At 31.5% G+C, this 20,903-nt stretch overlaps 6 protein-coding genes across 7 annotated transcripts; 3 read left to right on the top strand and 3 right to left on the bottom strand.

Moving 5' to 3' along the window:
• Positions 1-296: 296 nt before the first annotated feature.
• On the bottom strand, positions 297-5,048 carry LOC130448948 (NAD-dependent protein deacetylase sirtuin-7). The gene is made up of 3 exons (XM_056786558.1): positions 4,690-5,048; positions 4,125-4,438; positions 297-1,790 (listed from the first exon to the last, which is right to left on the bottom strand). Exons 1-3 carry the CDS (start codon positions 4,840-4,842, stop codon positions 431-433), a joined length of 1,827 nt encoding a protein of 608 aa, XP_056642536.1. The 5' UTR covers positions 4,843-5,048; the 3' UTR covers positions 297-430.
• A 229-nt stretch (positions 5,049-5,277) lies between these two features.
• Positions 5,278-6,759, top strand: LOC130448943 (ubiquitin-like protein 7). Its single transcript, XM_056786553.1, has 3 exons — positions 5,278-5,512; positions 5,564-5,763; positions 5,817-6,759. The coding sequence occupies exons 1-3, from the start codon at positions 5,371-5,373 to the stop codon at positions 6,534-6,536; spliced, it is 1,062 nt and encodes a 353-aa protein (XP_056642531.1). The 5' UTR covers positions 5,278-5,370; the 3' UTR covers positions 6,537-6,759.
• On the bottom strand, positions 6,669-10,562 carry LOC130448944 (cytosolic Fe-S cluster assembly factor NUBP1 homolog). 2 transcript variants are annotated; one of them, XM_056786555.1, is made up of 7 exons: positions 10,331-10,562; positions 10,036-10,277; positions 9,410-9,511; positions 9,193-9,355; positions 8,893-9,086; positions 8,651-8,837; positions 6,669-6,796 (listed from the first exon to the last, which is right to left on the bottom strand). In XM_056786555.1, exons 1-7 carry the CDS (start codon positions 10,350-10,352, stop codon positions 6,768-6,770), a joined length of 939 nt encoding a protein of 312 aa, XP_056642533.1. In that variant the 5' UTR covers positions 10,353-10,562; the 3' UTR covers positions 6,669-6,767. The 2 variants fall into 2 exon arrangements, with proteins under 2 accessions (XP_056642533.1, XP_056642532.1); XM_056786554.1 differs by having other exon boundaries at positions 6,669-8,837; positions 10,331-10,541.
• Positions 10,563-10,625: 63 nt separating this feature from the next.
• On the top strand, positions 10,626-18,216 carry LOC130448942 (tektin-3-like). The gene is made up of 8 exons (XM_056786552.1): positions 10,626-10,999; positions 11,058-11,212; positions 11,749-12,000; positions 12,053-12,285; positions 14,681-14,939; positions 15,623-15,845; positions 17,669-17,823; positions 17,909-18,216. Exons 1-8 carry the CDS (start codon positions 10,970-10,972, stop codon positions 18,117-18,119), a joined length of 1,518 nt encoding a protein of 505 aa, XP_056642530.1. The 5' UTR covers positions 10,626-10,969; the 3' UTR covers positions 18,120-18,216.
• Positions 18,217-18,885: 669 nt separating this feature from the next.
• LOC130448945 (cytochrome c oxidase assembly protein COX11, mitochondrial) lies at positions 18,886-19,742 on the bottom strand. Its single transcript, XM_056786556.1, has 3 exons — positions 19,335-19,742; positions 19,114-19,281; positions 18,886-19,063 (listed from the first exon to the last, which is right to left on the bottom strand). Exons 1-3 carry the CDS (start codon positions 19,713-19,715, stop codon positions 18,920-18,922), a joined length of 693 nt encoding a protein of 230 aa, XP_056642534.1. The 5' UTR covers positions 19,716-19,742; the 3' UTR covers positions 18,886-18,919.
• Positions 19,743-20,045: 303 nt separating this feature from the next.
• On the top strand, positions 20,046-20,509 carry LOC130448947 (39S ribosomal protein L42, mitochondrial). Its single transcript, XM_056786557.1, has one exon. It carries the CDS (start codon positions 20,107-20,109, stop codon positions 20,458-20,460), a length of 354 nt encoding a protein of 117 aa, XP_056642535.1. The 5' UTR covers positions 20,046-20,106; the 3' UTR covers positions 20,461-20,509.
• Positions 20,510-20,903: the final 394 nt, after the last annotated feature.

The following is a 20,903-nucleotide window of genomic DNA, read 5'->3' as shown; positions in this document are numbered from 1 at the left end:
GTTCTCTGGAATTTAAAGTTTCTGAAAAGAATGACGAAAGTAGGGGGTTAGCACAACTTGGATGCTATTAGTCTTACTACTAATTAAAACTTATTTCAGACTGCTGTATTTTTTTGTTTAAAAAGTAGGCACAAGAGGGGAGATGCCTGTGGATATTGATAAGGGTCCAGAAAAGACAAAATCCTGAACCTTCTTTATAAAAACTGGCCCAAATATAAACACAATATGCTGCAGTCTACTCTGAATACCATCATTTTTTCCTTTCCTGTTATGAGAAGGAAAAAATAAAAAATATCTAAATTGAAACACACTTTTAATGACATTCAATATTAAAATACATATAAAAAATCAATATAAAAGTTAGAGGACAGATTTGATAAAAACACAGGCAGGTATAAAAAGAATACTGAAAAAAAAATGACAATTAATACTAAATACTTCTTCGTTTCGCTCGTCGCCCTTTCCTGTAACCCTTTCCAAACCATCCAGCTTGAGCCCTAATTTTAACGGTATCTTTCTCACTTGTTACATTATCTACTTCTTCCTCGTCAGTGGAATAGTCACAGCATAAACACACATTAGGTTTCTTCTTTTTCTCAAGTTTACTAAACCTGTTGATTACATTTAAAAATACTGGTTCTGTCTTTATGTAAAATAAACATGTAGTCGATGTGAAGTATTTGAAACAATAATTACAAGCAGGTTCAATTTTCCCTACTTTCGCTTCTTTTGAGTAAAAGTCTTCTTCAAACGTAGGAACGGGATTTATAATGCTATGTAATCCTGAATAAAGGAAACTCGTTTCGTAGGGATAGAGAAATAAATCTGAATAGTTATTTAAGTCTTTAAAAAAATTACTATTGAGAAAAGAGTCGTCTGAACTGAAAAAATATTTCGTATCTGTTTGTGGCAAAGATACGGTTTGAATATTTTTAGTCCCTATTATACTACAAATAGGAAAATTAATCGAAGAATCATTTTCCTGCTTAGGAAGAATGTCTGTCTTATTGCTACTATCACAGGTTATTGAAGTTTCATTTTCACTGAGATCAGGCATTTTATTGGCTACACAGTCTTTATTATACAACATATCTTTTTGTACTGATTCGTCTAATTTTAAAATAGTTTGAGTTGTTGTATGGAGTTCTAAGGGATGCATGTCAGTTGCATGACTATACATGGGATCCCTCAATTTTTCATATTTCGGTACTAAAATTCCTAATAAATTCATGATTTTTTTCATAACAATATCGCATTTTCCGTTTACTTTTACATTAGCAAATTCATCTTTGGGTGTCCACTGCAAATTTATTATGTACAAATTTGCTCTTTTTTTAACCGGTTTTTCCATCTGCCACAACCACGGATACTTTTTTAAAACCTTCAAACTAGAACCTAAACAAATTACAGTAGTCGCTTTACTAGCATTCTTACAAGCTCCTGCCCAGTTGAGGGGCCATTGCAAGTCTCCACGCTCTCCAAAATGTACTATGGTATCTGTTAAAGGACCGTTGCAAACATAGCATCTTCTATACGTTTTATGGGAGAATCTCGCTGTGTTTTCCGTAACATCAAAATACCGCCAGTATTCTCTCACCGGTTTGCATTGTTTACAAACTTCAATGTACATATTACCGTGCAATTCTGATAGAGCAGTCCTAGGTAGACCTGATCGCAAATGAAGACCATCACAATTTTGGGAAACTACATGTTTCAATATATTTTTGCGGTAGAGCTCAGCTAATGCCATGTGTGTGTACGTCGGCTCTGCTACAGAGAGATCATAATTCCTGAAAAATAAATAACTAATACTTCATTCAAAACTTACGACCTAAAATATATTTATTCAACTCTTGTTCATGTATAAGCAGGTGGACAATTTGTACGACAATGTATGTATGTGATTTATGTTTTAATATCCACATATTTATCTTTATTAATATTATTTTTATGGTTGAGTTATATTACCATTATTGAGAAAGAGAAATGCTTTTTTGTCAAAAAAAATTGTTACAATTTGTAGACAAAAGCTTGTAAAAACTTGAAAGTAACTAAATAAAGTTACAAATAAAATATTATTTCAATATACAAAAGAAAACCACAATGAATAACAAAATTATAGGTAATAATTAATATATAGGGTGAGACGGGAGGAGCGCACCAAACTCTAGGAGTGTATTACACACGTAAAAATAATGTAAAAAAACTCTTATAGCATATTAATAAATCAACAAATTATCAAATAAAAATTTTCTTAATCATAGCGTTCTTTCAATAAATGTTCAAAAATACCGTCATTAACTAAACTAAATATTTTCTGCTTCGCCTACGAAGAGCGTTTGTTGTTCTTCCAATTTATTAATTTCTTCTTTAATATGAGCTGCAGTATTCTCAATTCGTCTAACTAGTGTATCCCGTGTGTCCACTTTTATTTTGTAGACTTTATTTCTCATCCAGCCCCAAAAACAGATCTAGTGGTGTGGGCTCTGGAGAACTTGTAGTCCAAATAATGGGACACAGCATTTATTTCAATATAAAATAGGAATTATTGTAAATACTATTTTACTAAATTTTGTTATTCATTCAAGTAGTGAATTTTGTTAATTCAATAGTTGAAATTAATTGAGTTCATTCAAAATTTGTAACACTATAACTTGTTTCTTTTCTGGTGAATAAAGTTTCCAATTGAAATTTATAATTGGGAACAAATAAATATTTATTAATAAAAACCTTGAAAACTGTATAATAAATATGACCTTGTTCTTCCTTTTAGTTTCATATTAACATGTATATTGAGGCTAATGAGAGCTACTGTTTCTATGCTCACCAGTTAGCGCCCCCGACAAGTGAGATGTCGAAGTTAAATTTATTACTATACATACAAAAAAGTCAAATTTGAATTATATTGAAAAGAAAGTAAGAAAATGAACTTCCTGAAGATGAATATTCCTTGAAGCAGTGGTTAATAAAGATTTACAAAACTACACCCCTTCTAAACATTAGCATGCTTGTAAGAAATATTTGCACCACAACAATGGGCAGTGCAAAATATTCAGAATAATAATTTTTCATTGAATAAACCCACCTTCCTAAACTTCTAAACAAAATATAATCATTTTAAATATCTTACTTTATACAGTTGCCTCCCAGGGGGCGAACAGCATAGAGGAAACAAAATATTTTTTAAAAATATTAATCTGAGTTAGGTTTTAGAAAAATTCAATCATCTCAGGAGCGCCATTTTAATTGTCGTATGGTTGGCCAGAATGTATTTCTTTGCAAATATAATCTGGAGATGCAGTATCACATACTGTATGGCCATGCTTCATTATGATGGGATCGTTTTTTCCAGTCCCATCAACGTCAGCTTACTATGCTGTACGTACTTTAAAACGGCTTTTTGTTGAGTTCAGAGCCAAGTAAATTCTTCTCTCCCATGCAATGTTAAAATTGTTCGGTGGAGTGGTGTTTAAGCTATTTACATATAAGTTTGTTTCCATTTACATCAAAACTCAAATTATTCTCACTTGCGATATCATGACTTAATTCAATGCACATTCCTTTTCAGTCTCACAAGTAAGACCTAACTGAGTTTTTACTAGCAATTGGCACAAAACTTGAGACACACGGATTTATGAACTCAGAATATAAGTGAGGTTGAGGACATCACATTGTCAGGTTTTGTCATAAAAATGAGCAAATAAGTACACAATACTAAATTATTGATGTAAATAAATAGTATAATTTTAGTTATGTCGTTTCTTTCGCTGCGAGTAACAAATTGCTATATAACCAATGGTAAATTTTATATGGTTATTGAGAATATTAAGTCACTTCACACTCTTTTATTCACTGTACAGTGAAGTAATTACCTTAGTATAAGATACTCATATAACTTTAACTGAATTAGGAGCGCCAAAATGTTAGATCTGGTCCTTCTAATAATAAATTCAAAAGTAGTAGCCCTCATTATTGATACTTGGAGTCTATTTTCAGAATAATACACTTTAGTCAAATTCACTTATATATTTCAAGGAAATTATATTTGTGAAGATATTAAAACTTGGAAGATAAATTTTAGATCATTGAAAGTTTAGATTATATTGATAAAACTCATTATTTACCCAATATCTTTGCCTTGTTGTAGCCTCGTCCATATCCCATTTGTACCTCTGTAGTCTGGTATTTCAGCAGCAGTGCTTATACCTGCTCCTGTGTAAGCTACTAAATATTGTGATTGGGCAATGGCTTGAGCGAGAATATGACATTTATTGTTTAAAATATCCTCTGGGTCTTCCAATTCTTCCAATCTCCTTTTTGCCTCATTCCTTTTTTTCCATTTATTGTGAATTTCTTCAACTATATCTTGACTTTCAGCTAAAAGTTCCTTATCTTTAAGAGTTCTATCGCTTTCAATTTTTTGTAGTATATAAGAAACCTAAAAATACTTCCTTATAATCAAATCTTAAGATTTTTAACAAAAAATACTGAATACTTTTAATATCAGTTTATATTATACAACTAATTAATGAGTAAATGGAATTTTATTATTAACATGACTCGGAGCATATTAATATTACACAAATTCGTCGTGAATCCAATGTTTTGTTACATTATTTTATAAATTAAAATTTTTGAAATCCAGCACTGTATACATGACCAACTTTCTAATATTATAAATGGTCATACTTTTTTGACGGTCGCGATTCTTTCTTCTTTGGCACACAGTTTTTTTGTGGATTCTATCGTAGATTTCCTTGGTAATCTAAATCTTTTAGGGCACGATTCTTTCGCTTCAACATCCGTTTCTGAAATTGCATTTTCAGTTATGTCCTCATCCATGATTTGAAAATATTGCACTCAATTATCATTGTCATTATTTAATTAAAGAGAGAATAAACATCTTCATTTTAAATGTTTAAGAGACTGATTGTTTACTAATAATACTTTTATTGAACAATAATTCAAACATCCATCTTCAAACCCAAACAAAAATATGCGACACACACAACACCTCACGCCGTCGAACAGCTGCACCGCTATAGCTTATTAGTTATTGGCGACGCCGCTATTATGATATAAAAAAGTAGAGTTGCCAGTACGCCAACTAAATTTATTTTAATTTTTATACAATTAGCTCATACTAATTCGCATATTTGAAATATTTTATAATTTTGAATAGTTTAGATAGGCAGTATTAGCAAATTCACCAGTAATAGTTAAGAGTGGTTAATTTTAAAATTTCTTCTATACCATAAGTTTAATTTGGGTAATTTTAATATTGCTAAGTTGGTAGCAGTTATTGTCATGATGACAATTTAAAAAGTAAATATTCATTCTTTTCATAAAAGTCATTTCAATTTGGTAACGATGGCCAATATTATTTTAGGAATTTGGGGAAGTCAAAATTCCCCTCAACGAATTAAAATAAATAATGTAGATCTAGAAAACAAAGTGCAAGTGTTCAAGAAACACGCTCTTAACGCGTCGAATAATGTTCCGCACAATTTAGGTAAATTTTTGTATTGAATAAAACAAAGAAAATTATTTTTTTTATTTTTAGAATTATCTTATTGTGGTTTGATATTGGAAGACGAGAACACACTTTCTTCTTATGGAATTACAGATGGAGTTACAATTCATGTAATAGATAAACCAGCAATAAAACCTTCAGAAACCATACATACACAAATGGGGCCCAAAGATTTAATTAATGCGTTTAGTACCCTCGTTATTTTCCCGAATTATAGATTAGCGCTACAAGTAACAAAATATGTAATTTTCTCAAACAATTATTATTGAATACTATTTTTTAGAGGTTAACCAGAACTGATGTTATAAATAAAATTATAGAAGCTTGTCCTAAACTTTTGGAAGATCCCGCAGCAGTAGCACTTATTCAAGATCCAGAATTAATATTTTATCTTTCAATTCCCGAAAATGGAGCGGAAATGATAGAGAAACATCCAGTATTATTAGAAGCGGGGAGTCACATTTTGGCTCACGTGCATGAAGAACAAGCTTCTCTAAATACCAACCAACCAAGTACTAGCACAGGATATTCTTATTCTTTGGAAGCTCTATCTGATGATGATGAAGAAATGGATTCCAGTTCTGACACTAGTTTTTCTCAGAACCCTTTAAGTAGAAACACATCTTTCAATGCAATTACTGCTGCACAACTTGCAGCTGCCATTGCAAATGCAACAAATACACAATTCAATACAAATAGTGCTGGCATACCTACCCAAAATTCTGGTTCATCAAATATTATTACTAACGAGATGTTTTCTAATGCCATCCAACAAGCTATCAATTTTGGAGGTTCCAATAGAGGTCCTAATACAACTAATAATAGTAACCAAGAAGAAGAACAAAGTTTTGAAAATTTGAACAAGCAGTGGGAAGCACAGTTGAAGCAAATGCATGAGATGGGTTTGCTTGATGATACAGTCAATATACGAGCTTTGAAAGCTGTAAATGGGGATGTTAATGCTGCTATTGAGTTAGTTCTAAGTTTAAACGAAATGGAATAATCTACATTCTTAGAATCTATGAACAAGTTTTTTATACTATATTAATAATTGTTTTCAAACACTTATCTGACATATGTATATTTTAATGATACAGAGAGCATTTGCCAAAAGTTGCGAAAATAAGACAACTGCTACATTAACAGGTCTATATTTACTTAAATAAATGTCAAATAGTTAAATTATTTATTAAAAAAAGATGCAATAAAATTTTTAAAATATGTAACATTAATATTAATTACCTCTGCAGACTTCAAGTAATCCTAGAAAAAAAAAGGTAATTATATATAGGGTGCAGATAGCAAACCTTCACATAGTTTTTCAACTTCTCAAGTTTCAGAAAAAGAAAAATATTCTATACATCATAGTTTAGCTTTGTATTTCTTCATTATTTAATGATGACATCATGTCACACCTCCTCGCAAAAAACAATCTATTAAGTAATAATAGTTAGAAATTAATTCTAACTTAGATTTTTCACTTTTCAAATTATAAATCAAAAATTGACAATCGTGATCAATTAATAAATTATTTAATTAATAGCTAAGTGAAAAGAAGTGAAATTATTGTGAACGTGGTTAGATGATTTTACTAAATAGTGAAACGTTTAAGATTCACTGTACTTATAAATATTTCAGTGCTAAGCGAAAACAGAAGAAAAAAAAGTGTGGTGCAATTGGACAATAAGTGCATTAAATGGCACTTAGTTTAATCAAATTCGAATAGATATACAAACTGTATGTAGAATCATTACTCATTTTATTTATTGTCTACCACTCATCAAGAAAAACTCATGAAAGAGTTTTCTATAACAGCAACCACTGCTTGAGATTGGATTCCTTTTTGTAGAGAAGTATGTATCATTTGTTTTTTTTTCTCATTTTTCTATTTTATACTTTTTTGGAAGTAAAGTATAATTTTCATTTCATTTGGGTAAATAATCTTCCTCAACGCATTGGTAAGCGCAATCATACAGTGCTTGGTATCGAGCCTGTTCCATCAAGATCTGCACATATTGTTGGCGAGGATATAATAATTCATGTCGAGAACGAAGGATTCATTCAACTGTTATAATTTCGTAGATCCAGAAACCAAAGCACACATTCAAAGCATAGAGAGGCTCTTGAGAGATTTGTGTGATATTAACCTGCATTATGGCTGATCTCGTCATTATTATAAGCAATATATGGTTGAATTTTTATTTAAGAGAGATACTTTAGCTATACACAAAGAATTGATGAGGTTTTTCATCAAAGGTCTCGGATGTATCCTATCGAAATTGATGATTATTTAAAATAATAAATCGATACCAAAGTTTTCACATATTATTCGACTCTTTTTACCCCTCTTAACTATCGATTTTTATGAAACCATAGACAAAATCATTGAATTGGACTATATGATTAATTAAAAATGGTTGAAAGAAGTGTAAGGGTTGTATTTCTTTTAACGATTAATTCAAATATTACAATCACTGAAAAATTAATACAACTATTTGATTCTTCAAACAAAAAAAGTAACTGAAGGGATAGTACCCGCGCCCTATATATATTCTTGTTCAGCATGATTTTCTCTATAACATACAAAAGTTTTAACAAAATCAGAGGGGTATATTTAATTATATAAAAATTTAGCTTAACCAAAACAACAAATTCTAGTATTCAATATTATTCCAAGTAGGAGTACTTTTAAAACATAATTCAGTTAGTAGATTTCTTAGCCTTATTCAGAAGCATAAGTATTAATGTTCCTCAGTTTTCAAACAAGTTATATAAAAGGAAAAAAACTGTTAATGGTTAACAAAGCTGTATAAAAAAGAGCTCTCTGAAGTATGAGTGATCTGCATAAAATTTGAGGTGTTTTTTTATATTTATAGCTAATAAAATCAAATAAAACCCGATTTCAAACATATTTTGGCTTAAGCTTAACTCTCCTCATAGGAACTATCTTACCAAAGATTCATATCACTGGATCATATACAATGTAGATTTGATGAATAAAGTGAAAACTATGGCAACTGAATCAAAAAAGCCTTGTTAATTACACCTTACTTTGAATCAATTATTAAATATCTTATAGTAATAATTAAACTGTTATTTTGACAGTCTTAAACTTACGTTTAACTATATCATGAGAGGCTTTTAAAGCAGGTGAATCCGCTAGCTCTGTAACAAAATCTTTACCCTCATCACAACACCTTGCTATTCTAGGGTCTAAAGGCAAACTTCCAAGAAAAGGAACTTTCATTTCTTCACACATTTTCTTTGCACCTCCCGTTGAAGCAGGAAATATATCTGATGATTTCTACAGAAAATTATACATACATCATTATGATAAAAATAAAATAGAGGAAACTTACTTCACATTTTGGACAAACAAAACTAGACATATTTTCTATAACCCCTAAAATATTTATGTTCACTTTGAAACAAAAATCAATCTCTTTTCTAACGTCTAATAATGCTACTTCTTGTGGTGTGGTAATTATAACTGCTCCAGATAAATCAGCTTTTGATAAATAAGTTACTGCAGATAAGTGTTCATCAGAGGTACCTAAAATGATCAATCTTAGATCAGTTTGAATTTATTTATTAAAATTATATATTTTTATCTAACTATACTATCTTCAGTAATTCATGAGAAATATTTTAGCGCTTACCTGGGGGTGTATCTATAAATAAATAGTCCAGATTTCCCCAATCTACTTCGCTCAGAAACTGTCGAATCATACCATTTTTCTTTGGTCCTCTCCAAATAACAGCATCATCAGGTGATCCCAATAGAAAACCAATTGACATAACTGACAAGTTATCTTCAACATACTAAAAACATGCTTGCAATAAAAAGAGGAATAATTTTATTGTAGATTGACTTACAACAGGAGACCATCCTGAACCTGACTGATGAACTTGTTCGTCTTGAACTCCCAACACTCTAGGTTGAGAAGGTCCACATATATCTATGTCCAAAACAGCAACCTGAATTCAAATATTGTACAGTACATCAATATAAATTGGACAAGTTGTACCTTAGAAAACTACAGAATGTATTTCTCTCATAAAGATTCAAATTGAAATTACTTGAATTTTTTTTTAGATATATTTGAAAATTTAGGAACAATCTTACATATAATTTGATTTTGACCTATAAATTTTCATATTTATATATTTATTGACCAAAAATATCTATACAGGACAGTTTCTTCTTAAACAATATGAATTGGGTCATCGTATCTGGTACAGACTGTTACAGATCAATTACAATTTGCTACTTATTCCAAAAGATCACTGTTACTATCAATATAATAATAAGGTTCCAAGTATAATATAAAAAATATATAAATAGTACAAATGATGATTTTTGGACAAGAAAAGGAAAGAAGAAGTCGTTATAATAGGGTAAGTGAAATTATTTGTAACCATTACTTTCAATAAAATTCCCAATACAAACAGAACTTGAAATGATTAAGGTAATTCGCGCTTCCTTTATGGTAGATACTTACATTTTTTTCATTATACAGATTTGCTATAGTCCTACTCAATAAAGCCGTTACAGTACTTTTACCAACACCACCTTTTCCAGAAAGAATCAAAATTTTTTTTTGTACTTCAGATAATCTCTCCTTTACTAATTGAATACCTGGATCGGGCTTTTTTGTATCTGAGCTAGCACAAATTTTTTGATTTGGACAACCAGCGCATGCATCGACTTTTCCTGCATTTTCACTTTCAACACCAGGACAGTCTATAATGGAATGAATAAGAATAAAGTTCTAATTTACTTACATTATTTATTACGTTCTGGCACAGTAGAAGACATTTTGTAACGTATTTATGAATTTTGATTTTTCACTTAATTACTAATTAAAAGTAAAAACAACCGAGTAAAGTGAGTGAAGTTATATGTAGGTTTGATTTGCTGATAATTAAAATAATTTAGTTAATTCTAATTGTTATTAATGAAATTCACAATCTAACCTAAAAATAAAGAAACATCTTCTTTTCCATTGAACGTACTGGTTTATAAAACAATTTACTCTATGTATACTCTTCGTTTTTAAAGATCGTAGCGTTCAACTGAACTACTTACCGTATATATCTTCTTCGTTTTAATTAAGCACATTCCGCTTTATTTTTTCAATTATTTAAAAAACAGTGGCATTACAAATTATATTTTTGGAAGGGTCCAGAATTTTTTTAAATATATATTCACATATAGTTTATTAAATTGTGTTGTATCCCATATCAATTTACTTTTTAACTACATCCACATAGACAACTCGTATTTGTGCATTTTCTGGCCAATCAAAAAATTAAAATTGATAAAGAAACAGTTAATCTATACTTCATATACATATATCTGTATCAGTTATGTTACATATTATGTTGAAATTTGAACGTTTCGAAATTGACATTTAGAATTTTTTTAATATCAAAATGCCAGATAACGAGACGGTATTATATACGGTAAATTTCAAAAAACAGCGCGCAGATTCAAAACTACTACAGACTAATATTTTTTCAGCAACTGCAACCATGGAGTACAGTGGCTGCTACACCGTGCATGGAACAAGTAGCTGGTACTCCAGTACCTACCAGAATAGGAAATTACTACCAGACGCCCCTACCTCATCCATGGAGACCCACCATCGGATATGAGCTCGTAGAAGCAATGCCCTTGTAAGTTTTAGTAAAATAATTGTTCAAATAATGTATTTAAAGTATAATATCGAAGTTTTTCTTAATTTATATTCAGATTAAATTAATATTTAAACAACATATCTGAATATTACTTCGCAAAATTAAATCCGCAATCTCTTACATGTAATAATAATTTGTATGTTGAGTTGGTATTTCTGGAACCGTTGATGATGTTCATACTTAACACTGTTTACTGCTACCAACTTTTGGTCTCTGAAGACGACAACTCGGTTATCGAAACGCGCGTCAGACATTGTAATTTTGAGTGTTGGAGTAGTGATATCAGTAAACAATGTGTTCAGTAAAACTTTTATGAAATGAGAACACAAAACGTAAATCATTTTTTCTTTTTTTTTTAATCATCTCTGGATTTCATTATTCATCTAGGCCCCGCAGGTACGGTAACGTTTTTACTTTATTCCAATTAGTATAACTGAATCTACATTTTGATATAATTTGCTTTTGTTCCATATCCATTCATATCATATAAATAACAGAATATTATGTGTTTTTAGACCCAATCAACATGCAACTAACGCTATAGTCGATCCTTGTTACACACCTTATGGTATGGCAACTGAACCGTTAAAATTTCCGAATTTAGTCACCGGTTTCGAACGAAATCCAGCGCATGCTGCCAGAGCAGCTCTATATACTAGATATACTCCCCTAGAATGGACACAGGGTAACTTGAAACTATTTAACGAAGCTGATACTAATAGAAACTATTCCGAAAGATTAAGAGGCGATTTTATTAGGGTCATGAGGTAACTATATGAGATTACAATGTATAGAAAATTATGAATGGAATTTTTTTAGAGAAACGGATGAGAAAACAGCCCAGGGTCAAAGAGAATCCGGCAGACGTTTGGGAGAACGGATTACAGACACTACCTTTTGGAGGAATGAAGTTAGAACTGAATTGGAACGGTTGATTTCAGAAGCAGATCAAATGCAAGGTGTGAAGAGAAAAGTACAAAAAGCTTTGGATGATATCGAGGGACCTTTACACATTGCACAAGAATGTTTATATCACAGAGAAACAAGAGAAGGTGAGCTTATTCTCTCAAGATGTTTTTCCTTAATTTTTGTCCTACCCTTTATGTTCATTAGCTAAATCAGGTATTAACTGAAAATCATTTTAGTTGTTTTGAATATACTCTTGAAGAAGAAAATTTTGACAGCATCAAAGAGTTGATGACTTTGGTTCAAAAAAAATTCCTAACCGACGATTTAAGATTACAGAATTTCTCAACATAAAAGTTTACATTCAAGTTTTTATTAAAAAAAAATAATAATAAAAACTTTGGTACAATATGTTCAAAAATATGGGTTTACAACTACTATAGTTCTGTACCTTGAAACAAAAAGGACCAATGTCTATTTTCGTCAAATGACAGGAAACCCAATTTAAATTTGAGGAATTGGCCATTTTTGCATTTCCAGTAAATAACTTTGGCCGTGACAAAATATTTGAGTTTCAATGATCTAATAATAAGAGGACTTTGGTCCTTTTAACAATTACTATATGTCACATCCTGAATTCAATTGTGCATTTAACTCAAATTTTGAAATTTTGGACATTGGCCCTTTTTGTTCCAAGGTACAGAGTTATGTCCAAGTTTGAGCGCATTTGGCAACATTTTGGACCCGATGATTTGATCTAGTTTTTAGATTGTTGATTTTTCATCTTGTTAACTGTCAAGCTACAAGACATAAAAAATCTAAAAAGCTTCAAGAACATTTAAAAAAAATTAGTTAAAATACTTTAACGTTGATAACGCCTCGCCAACCCGCCAGCCAGGTCCTCAATTTTGTATTTAATCACTGTTATAAAAAACTTACACAAAGTTTCATGTTGTCTTAAGAATCTACCCAATTTTGTCTACCAGATCTTCGACTATAACTCTTATTTTCATAAATTTGATGTGTTTATTACGGTTACAGTAGAGCCTCGGTCATCCGACCAACTGGGGCAATGTCATGTACAGTACAATAACATGAAGGAGCCCCTTCAATCACACCTGACTGTACGGGCACAGCAGTGCCCCGCGCGACTTATCCCCTTTCCTTTTCCTTACTGTACGCATTGTATTCGCGTGCCAGGCGACAGATCGGTAACCGGACTTTCTTTTTGTTTCTAAGCGCTGCATTCCACCCCGCCATCAATCCCATCACTTTCGCTAGCTACCTGACACTAGTTCTCACTTTCACTGCTTCTTTCACCAAGAAGTCGTTTTGTACGTTGTTTCTTTTGTGTTGTTTGTTAGACTGTTGGTTGTGTTTTGATTTTTTTTGACTCTAAAAGTTGTAGTGATGGCTTAAAAACGTAAGAAAGTGGTTGTATCAATGGAAGAGAAACTTAAAACCTTGAAGAAATTGGACAATGGCGAAACTTTATTAAAAGTGGCGCAAGATTACAACGTAGGAAAGACAACGGTAGGGGATTGGAAGAGGAACCGAACATTTTTTGTAATCCCAAAACTTACCAGGGAAAGCAATACTGCTTCTTGACAATGCTACATGCCATCCCAATGAAGAACTTGAAGATTAGGATATAAAGGCAATATTTTTGACTCCAAATGTAACTTCTTTATGTCAATCCATGAAATAGTGGAAATTAGATACAATGAAGAGGATTTATCGAAGGAACTTGCTTTCTTTTTTACATGACGCGATAGACCAGTGAGAAGACACGGTGAACAAATTGCGTCATCTTAATTTCAAAGACGTTGCTTACTACGTGGTTCAGTCATGGGAGAGTGTTGGAGCAGACACCATTTCTAAACCTTTGAACGTTTTGCTCTAAGAACATCAAGAATCTTCAGGTGGAGAAAATTTACAGAAGACTGAATCCGTCAACACCAGCCTACTTTCATTGTTACAACAAGGGTTGCGCGGACGTAACAGAAGATGATTTGAATTAGTGGTTGGCCCAAGATGAACAGTATGAAGCGAAAGATGAAGAAATTGTAAATATAGTAAACGGAAGAGGAGAAGAGGACGATGAAGGGGATATGGTGTTAGAGGACAGTGCCCAGAAAGTTTTACACAGCGAAGATCACAAAGCTCTAGAAATAGCATTAAAGTATGCAGAGCAGCTGGACGAAACATTTTCTGCGGAGCTTTTACTTCTGAGGAGGTTGCGAGATTTGGCGGCCAGAAAACGACAAATAGCGGGCAAACAAAAGAATATAACGAACTTTTTTACCATGTTATTATTTTTCTGTTAGATGTTTAAGTTTGTTGAATTCAGTTATGTTTTAGATCAGCTATATATTTGGAAAGTTCCCAATGTTTAAATGAAATTAACTAATTTTCAACGTCGTTTTTATCATTTTCCGTGTTATCCGACTTTGGTGCGGCAGGTTTAGATCGGATAATTGAGACTCTACATTACTTACAACTTTGTTGACTTATTTTTTTTTTAATAATTTCAATTTTCAGGTATCGATTTAGTCCACGATGTAGCTGAACAAGCCTTGCTAAAAGAAATTGAAACTTACAGGAATAAACAAGAGCAATTGAGAACGTTGTTTTCCAAAGTGTCCGATCAGATGCGAAATAACAGAGCTGCTCAAGCAGAATTAGAAAAAGACGTTCAAAGCAAAGACTCCGCGCTAGGAATCGATAATATGTGTCATCAATTAAATAATTTTTCAAAGGGAATCAACTACTATGGAGGAATAGAAAAATTCGATCCAACGTACGTTTAAATAATATTATACAGGGTGTCCCTAAATTCGACTGCCAACGCTCTAGAGGAAATTCAGGGTGTTAAAGTTTTAAAGATAAAATGATTTTTTGTCGATAAATTTCAAATTGTGTGATCGATTGTTATTGAAACTTTTTGACGATTGCCAGGTTGATAAACTAAAACACTTTTTCAAAGAAAACTTATAGTTTAACGAACAAATATCATTTAGTAGGACACTATTAACTTATCGATGTAAGTTGATTAGGAAGAAACTTGTATTTTTAGTGTAGGCCAATGTTATTACTTTATTATTAAGGAATGATAATAAAACTCTAAAATTGAAAAAAAAATAAAATTTTATCCAGTAGCGGAGAATTCGGGGCTGAAGAATGGGTCCTTAACCCCAGCTGCACGCCTCTTGAGCAAACTAGAAATCCTCTATCCATGTTAGAACAAGTAGTTTATCAACCTGATAATCATCAAAACGTTTCAATAACAATCGATCACATCATTTGAAATTTATCGACAAAAAATTGTTTTATTTTTAAAACTTTAGCACCCCGTATCTTAGATAGGATGCGTTTGCAGTCAGTTCCCTAACCCGATAAGCATAAATTTCCCTTAGAGCGTTGGCTGTCGAATTTAGGGACATCCTGTATATTTTTCTGAGTAGTGAGAATATTTGTTTTCAGTACGAGCAATACAGTTACTTGGGCAGAAAACAGTAATAGAATTGTACAGAGATCACAGTCTGAAAGAGGGAAATCAGCGCAAATGAGATCGGATATTGATAATCTTATAAATTCATGTGCTCAAGAAGTTTGGGATGCTTGGAGTAATACTAATAATGCTCTAGCTCGTAGAGCAGCAGAAACATTGGAAATTAAGAGTAAATTACAAATGCAATTGCACAAGGTCAGTAAAGATATAATCATTCAAAATCCCTTTATTGGGGTGGTTTACTCCCCCTGTTCATTTTGTTATAGTTTTTTGTCGTTTCTGGCCTCGTATGTCCGTTTTCTCCATTCTTTTCTGTTTTTGCATTTTGTTTTCCACTCTACTTTTTCTAGGATTCTGGTCATGATGCGTCCTGCCCAATTTAGTCTTCGTGCTTTTGCATACCTTGTTAAATTTTCTCCTCCCAGTTCTTCTCTTATTGCTTTATTTTTCTTTAATCTTCTATCTACATGTCCTATAATACTTGTTCCGATTTTAGTTCTCAGTATTTTTCTCTCGATTATCTTCTTCTTTTTTATTTATGACTGTTGTTGCTTTTAAGTTACTTTTTATTTTTTCCAAATGTTCGATATTCTTTTTATAATCTCTCTCTAATTCCATCTTTAGACGTACGTCCTAGATAATTGAACGAGGATACAGTTTACATATATGTAAAACTTCTATATGGACAAATAGTATATTACAGGTTGTTAATATTTCTATGATAGTATATCGTTCTATCTCTCCTCCGAGCGCTTCAGTTAGTTCTGCGCATCTTTTGCGGGCATGAAGCATGCGCAGTATAAAGTGTCTCGAACGAAGGACAAAATGAATATTGTCGATACCGTAAAGTAGAGACGTTTTTTTCCCATTTTCCCATACCAACTGTCCGTAAATGACAGTTTCAAATACGTATTTCTGTGTTCATTCCTCTTTAGTTTTGTCTTGCTATCTTTATGACGTCTTGGTATTTTCGCTTAATTCGAGAAGTTACACGCATGCGTAGCAGACGTATGATTTTTCTTATAAACATTTAAAAAAACTTGTCGAATCGAACAGCTTATGAAGTTCTACTGGTCAAGTAAGTGCATAATTTTATTATTTTTCTTACCTAACCTAACCCCCTCTAAATGCAACATAAAGGCAGCCAAAAGACTCTAAAGAATGTAATTGCATTCATTCAACACTTCACTTCGAAAGATGTTAAAAATGTAGTTCATGATAACAGTGTGGCAATGCAAGACACTGACTTGAAGGGTCACTGTAACTCCCGGAATTTTGCGAAAATACCGGCTCTGATCTTCAGCTTTTTCTTCTAGGTTTATTTCTAGACCGACTTTTCTTTCTTCTATTTCCAGTTTATTGGTTGCCTTTACTAGTTTTTCTCTGCGTCTGCGTATGTTACAGCTTATATTTGATTTGTTATCATATTTTTCTTATTTAATTTTGCTCTTCTCATTACATTTTCTGAAATCGTATTATACAAGACTGGTAGAGATCTCCTTGTTTGACTCCTTTGTCTATTTCTATTTTTTCCCAGATATCTGTTTTTGGCTTTTGTGTTTTGTAATATGATTTCTATTATCTTTAATTTTCTGATCACCTTTAGTGTTTCTAAATTCCCTATTATTTTTGTCTATTTATTGAGTCAAACGCGCTTTCAAAATCTATAAAGATTATTGGAGCTCTCTATTTGCTCTATTATGTGGATTGTGTTGATTATGAATCAGTCTGGTCTTCCACTCCTCTGGAATCATGTTGTGTTTCCAGATTTAACATCTCATCCTCTATTTCATCTTCTCCATGAGCTTTTCCATTAAGCAGTCTTTATTTATTCTTCTTACACCACAGTTTTCGTTGGGCATTTTACTTCTTCCTCTTCTTCATTTCTGAATTATTCTCTGTTATGTTATTTTTATCTTCATATAATTTATTGTCATAGTATGCTTTCTATATTTTCCCAATTATTTTAGGATATAATAATTTAAAAAATTCAATCAGGAATGGTTAATTAATTTTAGGTTCAACAAGAACTTTTCGACTTGGAAAAAAATATCGAACTATTGAAAAAGGCTATACTGGATAAAAGTAATCCTATGAAAGTAGCCCATACGAGGTTAGAAGCAAGAACTCACAGAAAAGAGATAGAATTATGTAGAGATACTGCCCAGGACAGGTAAATTAATTACTAAAATTTATAACTATTTTTTAAAAATACTGAAAGCATAAAATAATCTAAATATAACACGGATTTATTTTAGATTAGTGTATGAAGTAAAAGAACTCCAAGACAACATTGAAGTATTACACAGAAAGCTGCAAGAAGCCGAAGCACAACATCAACAGTTACTTAAAACTAGATCAAATTTAGAAACTGATTTACACAATAAAGTGAATTCTCTTTTCATTGATCGTGAAAAGTGCATGGGTTTAAGAAGATCATTTCCGATAACAGCAACTATTAAGTATTAATACTGGTAGTGATTGAAATAAAAATGGGATTATGCAATATTTGGCCGGGTCTCGAGTACAAAATTGTTTATTAGATCAAATAAATGAATTTTCAAAATTATTTATATGAAGTTTTAATTCCTGAATTAAGTTTAAGAGATAAATGTGAAAAACCACAATTTCAATTTGAATTCAAAAATATCGTAATGCGTTTGAGTGACAAAACGGCTTCACAAAATTATAATAATGAACCGAATCAAAAAAAAAATATTGAAAAAGTCCATTATATAAACCCCAGACTTCAATTACAACTTGATATCACTCAGGAAGGTTCAAACAATGGATCTAAGAATGTGTTGAGGATTAAATAAAACTTAACATTGTTGTAAAAAATGGTCTAGATTTGCGTTAACATCCAAGGCCATAACTTCTTTTATTTCTTCCTGTCTCTTGGAATCTTCTTGAAAGAAGACTTCTCCAATTAAAAGTTACAGTACACCCTTAAGGCTATATTGCCTTAAATATCTCAATATATGAATAAATAGACTTATACCACTTTCAAAAAAACAAGCTCATATCAACCAGTACTTTGAAAAAACTGCAATGAATAGCAGGTGTTTACTTTTACAAGAAATTATTTCCACATATAACAATGGTACTCTGACAATATTTCAAATATAATACTTACATAATAAAAAAATTTATAATTCCACTGTAGTTAAAGATTATTATTGTCCATTAACCTTCCTTGAAAACATTTCCAAAACTTCAAATAATCAAAAATGGGTTATAATTCAACAATTTTTTTATTGAATGTAACATTATTTAACAAATGTTGGAAGTGGTAGTTGTAGGCCTTCTTTAGCTTCAAAGAAAGTGTATGAAAGAGTTATTTCATTAACAAATTCCATATATGGATCTTCAGTTATTTCTGGATCTATATAAAAGAATACAGGCATATCCACCTGCGAAAGATTCTATTTTCTTACAGGACTTTTCAAATAAAATTACGTACCTGTTCATGTGGGTTAAGCATTTGTTCTTCAAAACAAAAACATTGTATCTTATTAAAATACTGTCCTGCTTCAAATGGTACGACATTGTATGTACTTATACCTATAACTGGCTTATCTGTGGGATTCATTGCAGTATAAAAGGCTAAAGCTGTTTCCCCTGGAAATACCTAAAAGCATTTTTGAAAATTCAACTCAAAGAGTATGTATTATAAGGTTGTACCATGATTTCTGTTTGTTGTGGTTTGAAGTTCCATCTCATACTAGCAGCAGTATCAGCATTGAATTTGATTTTTATAAGTTTGTTTTTCACTGCTGACATATTTTCAACTTTGTTAGCATCATGTCCTAAGGCTACAGTTCCTCCATAACTGTAGGCTTGACAAAACAATCTGTATAAAGGTACAGCGGCATAGCTTAATCCCACTGTTACAATACCAGCTGCTGTCACGTAATACAAGGTGGACCGAATACTTCGTTTTCTATTTTCATTGTTATTATGATTACTACAAAGTCTTTTGATCAAATTATTATTAATTGTATTTTTAGATAACGCGTTAGTTCTACAAGTTAAGTTCCTTACTAAATTTGATAAAAGATTCATAGTACACTAAAGGCTTGATTTACAATTTAAATTATAAACCATCATCATTACTTCTAAACACGATAGTAAATAATAATTTTATAATAAGCTAGGTTAGAATGTTCTTTTATTACGTAACCTCACTTTTCAATCTATTAAGTTTAAATTAATGGAATGAAGCTAGCAACTAGTTGAATTGTTATTTCTAAAAACAAAGAAAAAATTTAAATTCTTATTAAAACAATAAAAAAAACTGTGTAAGAACAAATAATTCATATTAATCTCGTTATTTTTAGTAACTTCAAAATAATATTTTTGGATTATTGTTTGAACTGAAAAAAGCATTCTAATTTAGGATTCACTTAATTAAAAAGAAGAGTTGAGGTTATGTGTATATTCACATATTAAAATAATGTTTAACACAGCAATAAGAGTTTGTTGCACTCGTTTGGTAATAAGTAGAACCGTCAGTACACAACAAAAAATTGTGACTACAGATAATGGCAGTACTTTAATAGCATGGCATCCCAAAGAAGACTTTCCTTATGAATGTACAAGACCGTTGCCAGAAGAGAAACCCTGCGAAACTTCCACCGTATTGAAAACAAAACTGACTCCTGAATTACTGAGCATATTTAATAAAAAGACTCCAGAACAAGCTAGACAGGAACTTATGAATATAACTTTTACAACAAAGCATAGATGGTTCCCTAGAAGTAGAGATAAACGAGCTAAGAAAACTCCTATGGACCGAGAGTATTTGTAAATTAAGTCATATTTTCAGTGTAGTGAAGATTATTAAATAAAGCTTTTAATATTTATCCCTTTCACTGTTTTGTGGGGGTGCTGACTGTGCCCTGCCTCTCCTAGCTAAACTTACCTTTTGTGCTATTTCTACACGCCTCTATTTCGTCGTTACGTTTAGGTTTTCATTCAACTACTGCTTCTACTAACATTTATTATGAATAATTATATTCAGCATAAATTCAATTAAATATGAATTGAATTAAATATAGAAGTTCAAAATCAGACAATAAAAATATTAAAACTAAAGTGATTTGCGACTTTTAGGGAGGATTTCTAAAATTATTAAAGGGTTGACTCCCAAAAAAATCTATTATAATGCATTTATGGGCATATTTTAGTGAGTTACAGCAGTTAAATTTTGAAAATATTGTTCATTAGGGGTGGTCTGTGCCATTCGTCCAT

The sequence above is a fragment of the Diorhabda sublineata genome, chromosome 9, assembly GCF_026230105.1.
Source record: "Diorhabda sublineata isolate icDioSubl1.1 chromosome 9, icDioSubl1.1, whole genome shotgun sequence".
Classification (NCBI taxonomy): Eukaryota; Metazoa; Arthropoda; class Insecta; order Coleoptera; family Chrysomelidae; genus Diorhabda; species Diorhabda sublineata.
This window is presented reverse-complemented; position numbering and strand designations above follow the sequence as displayed.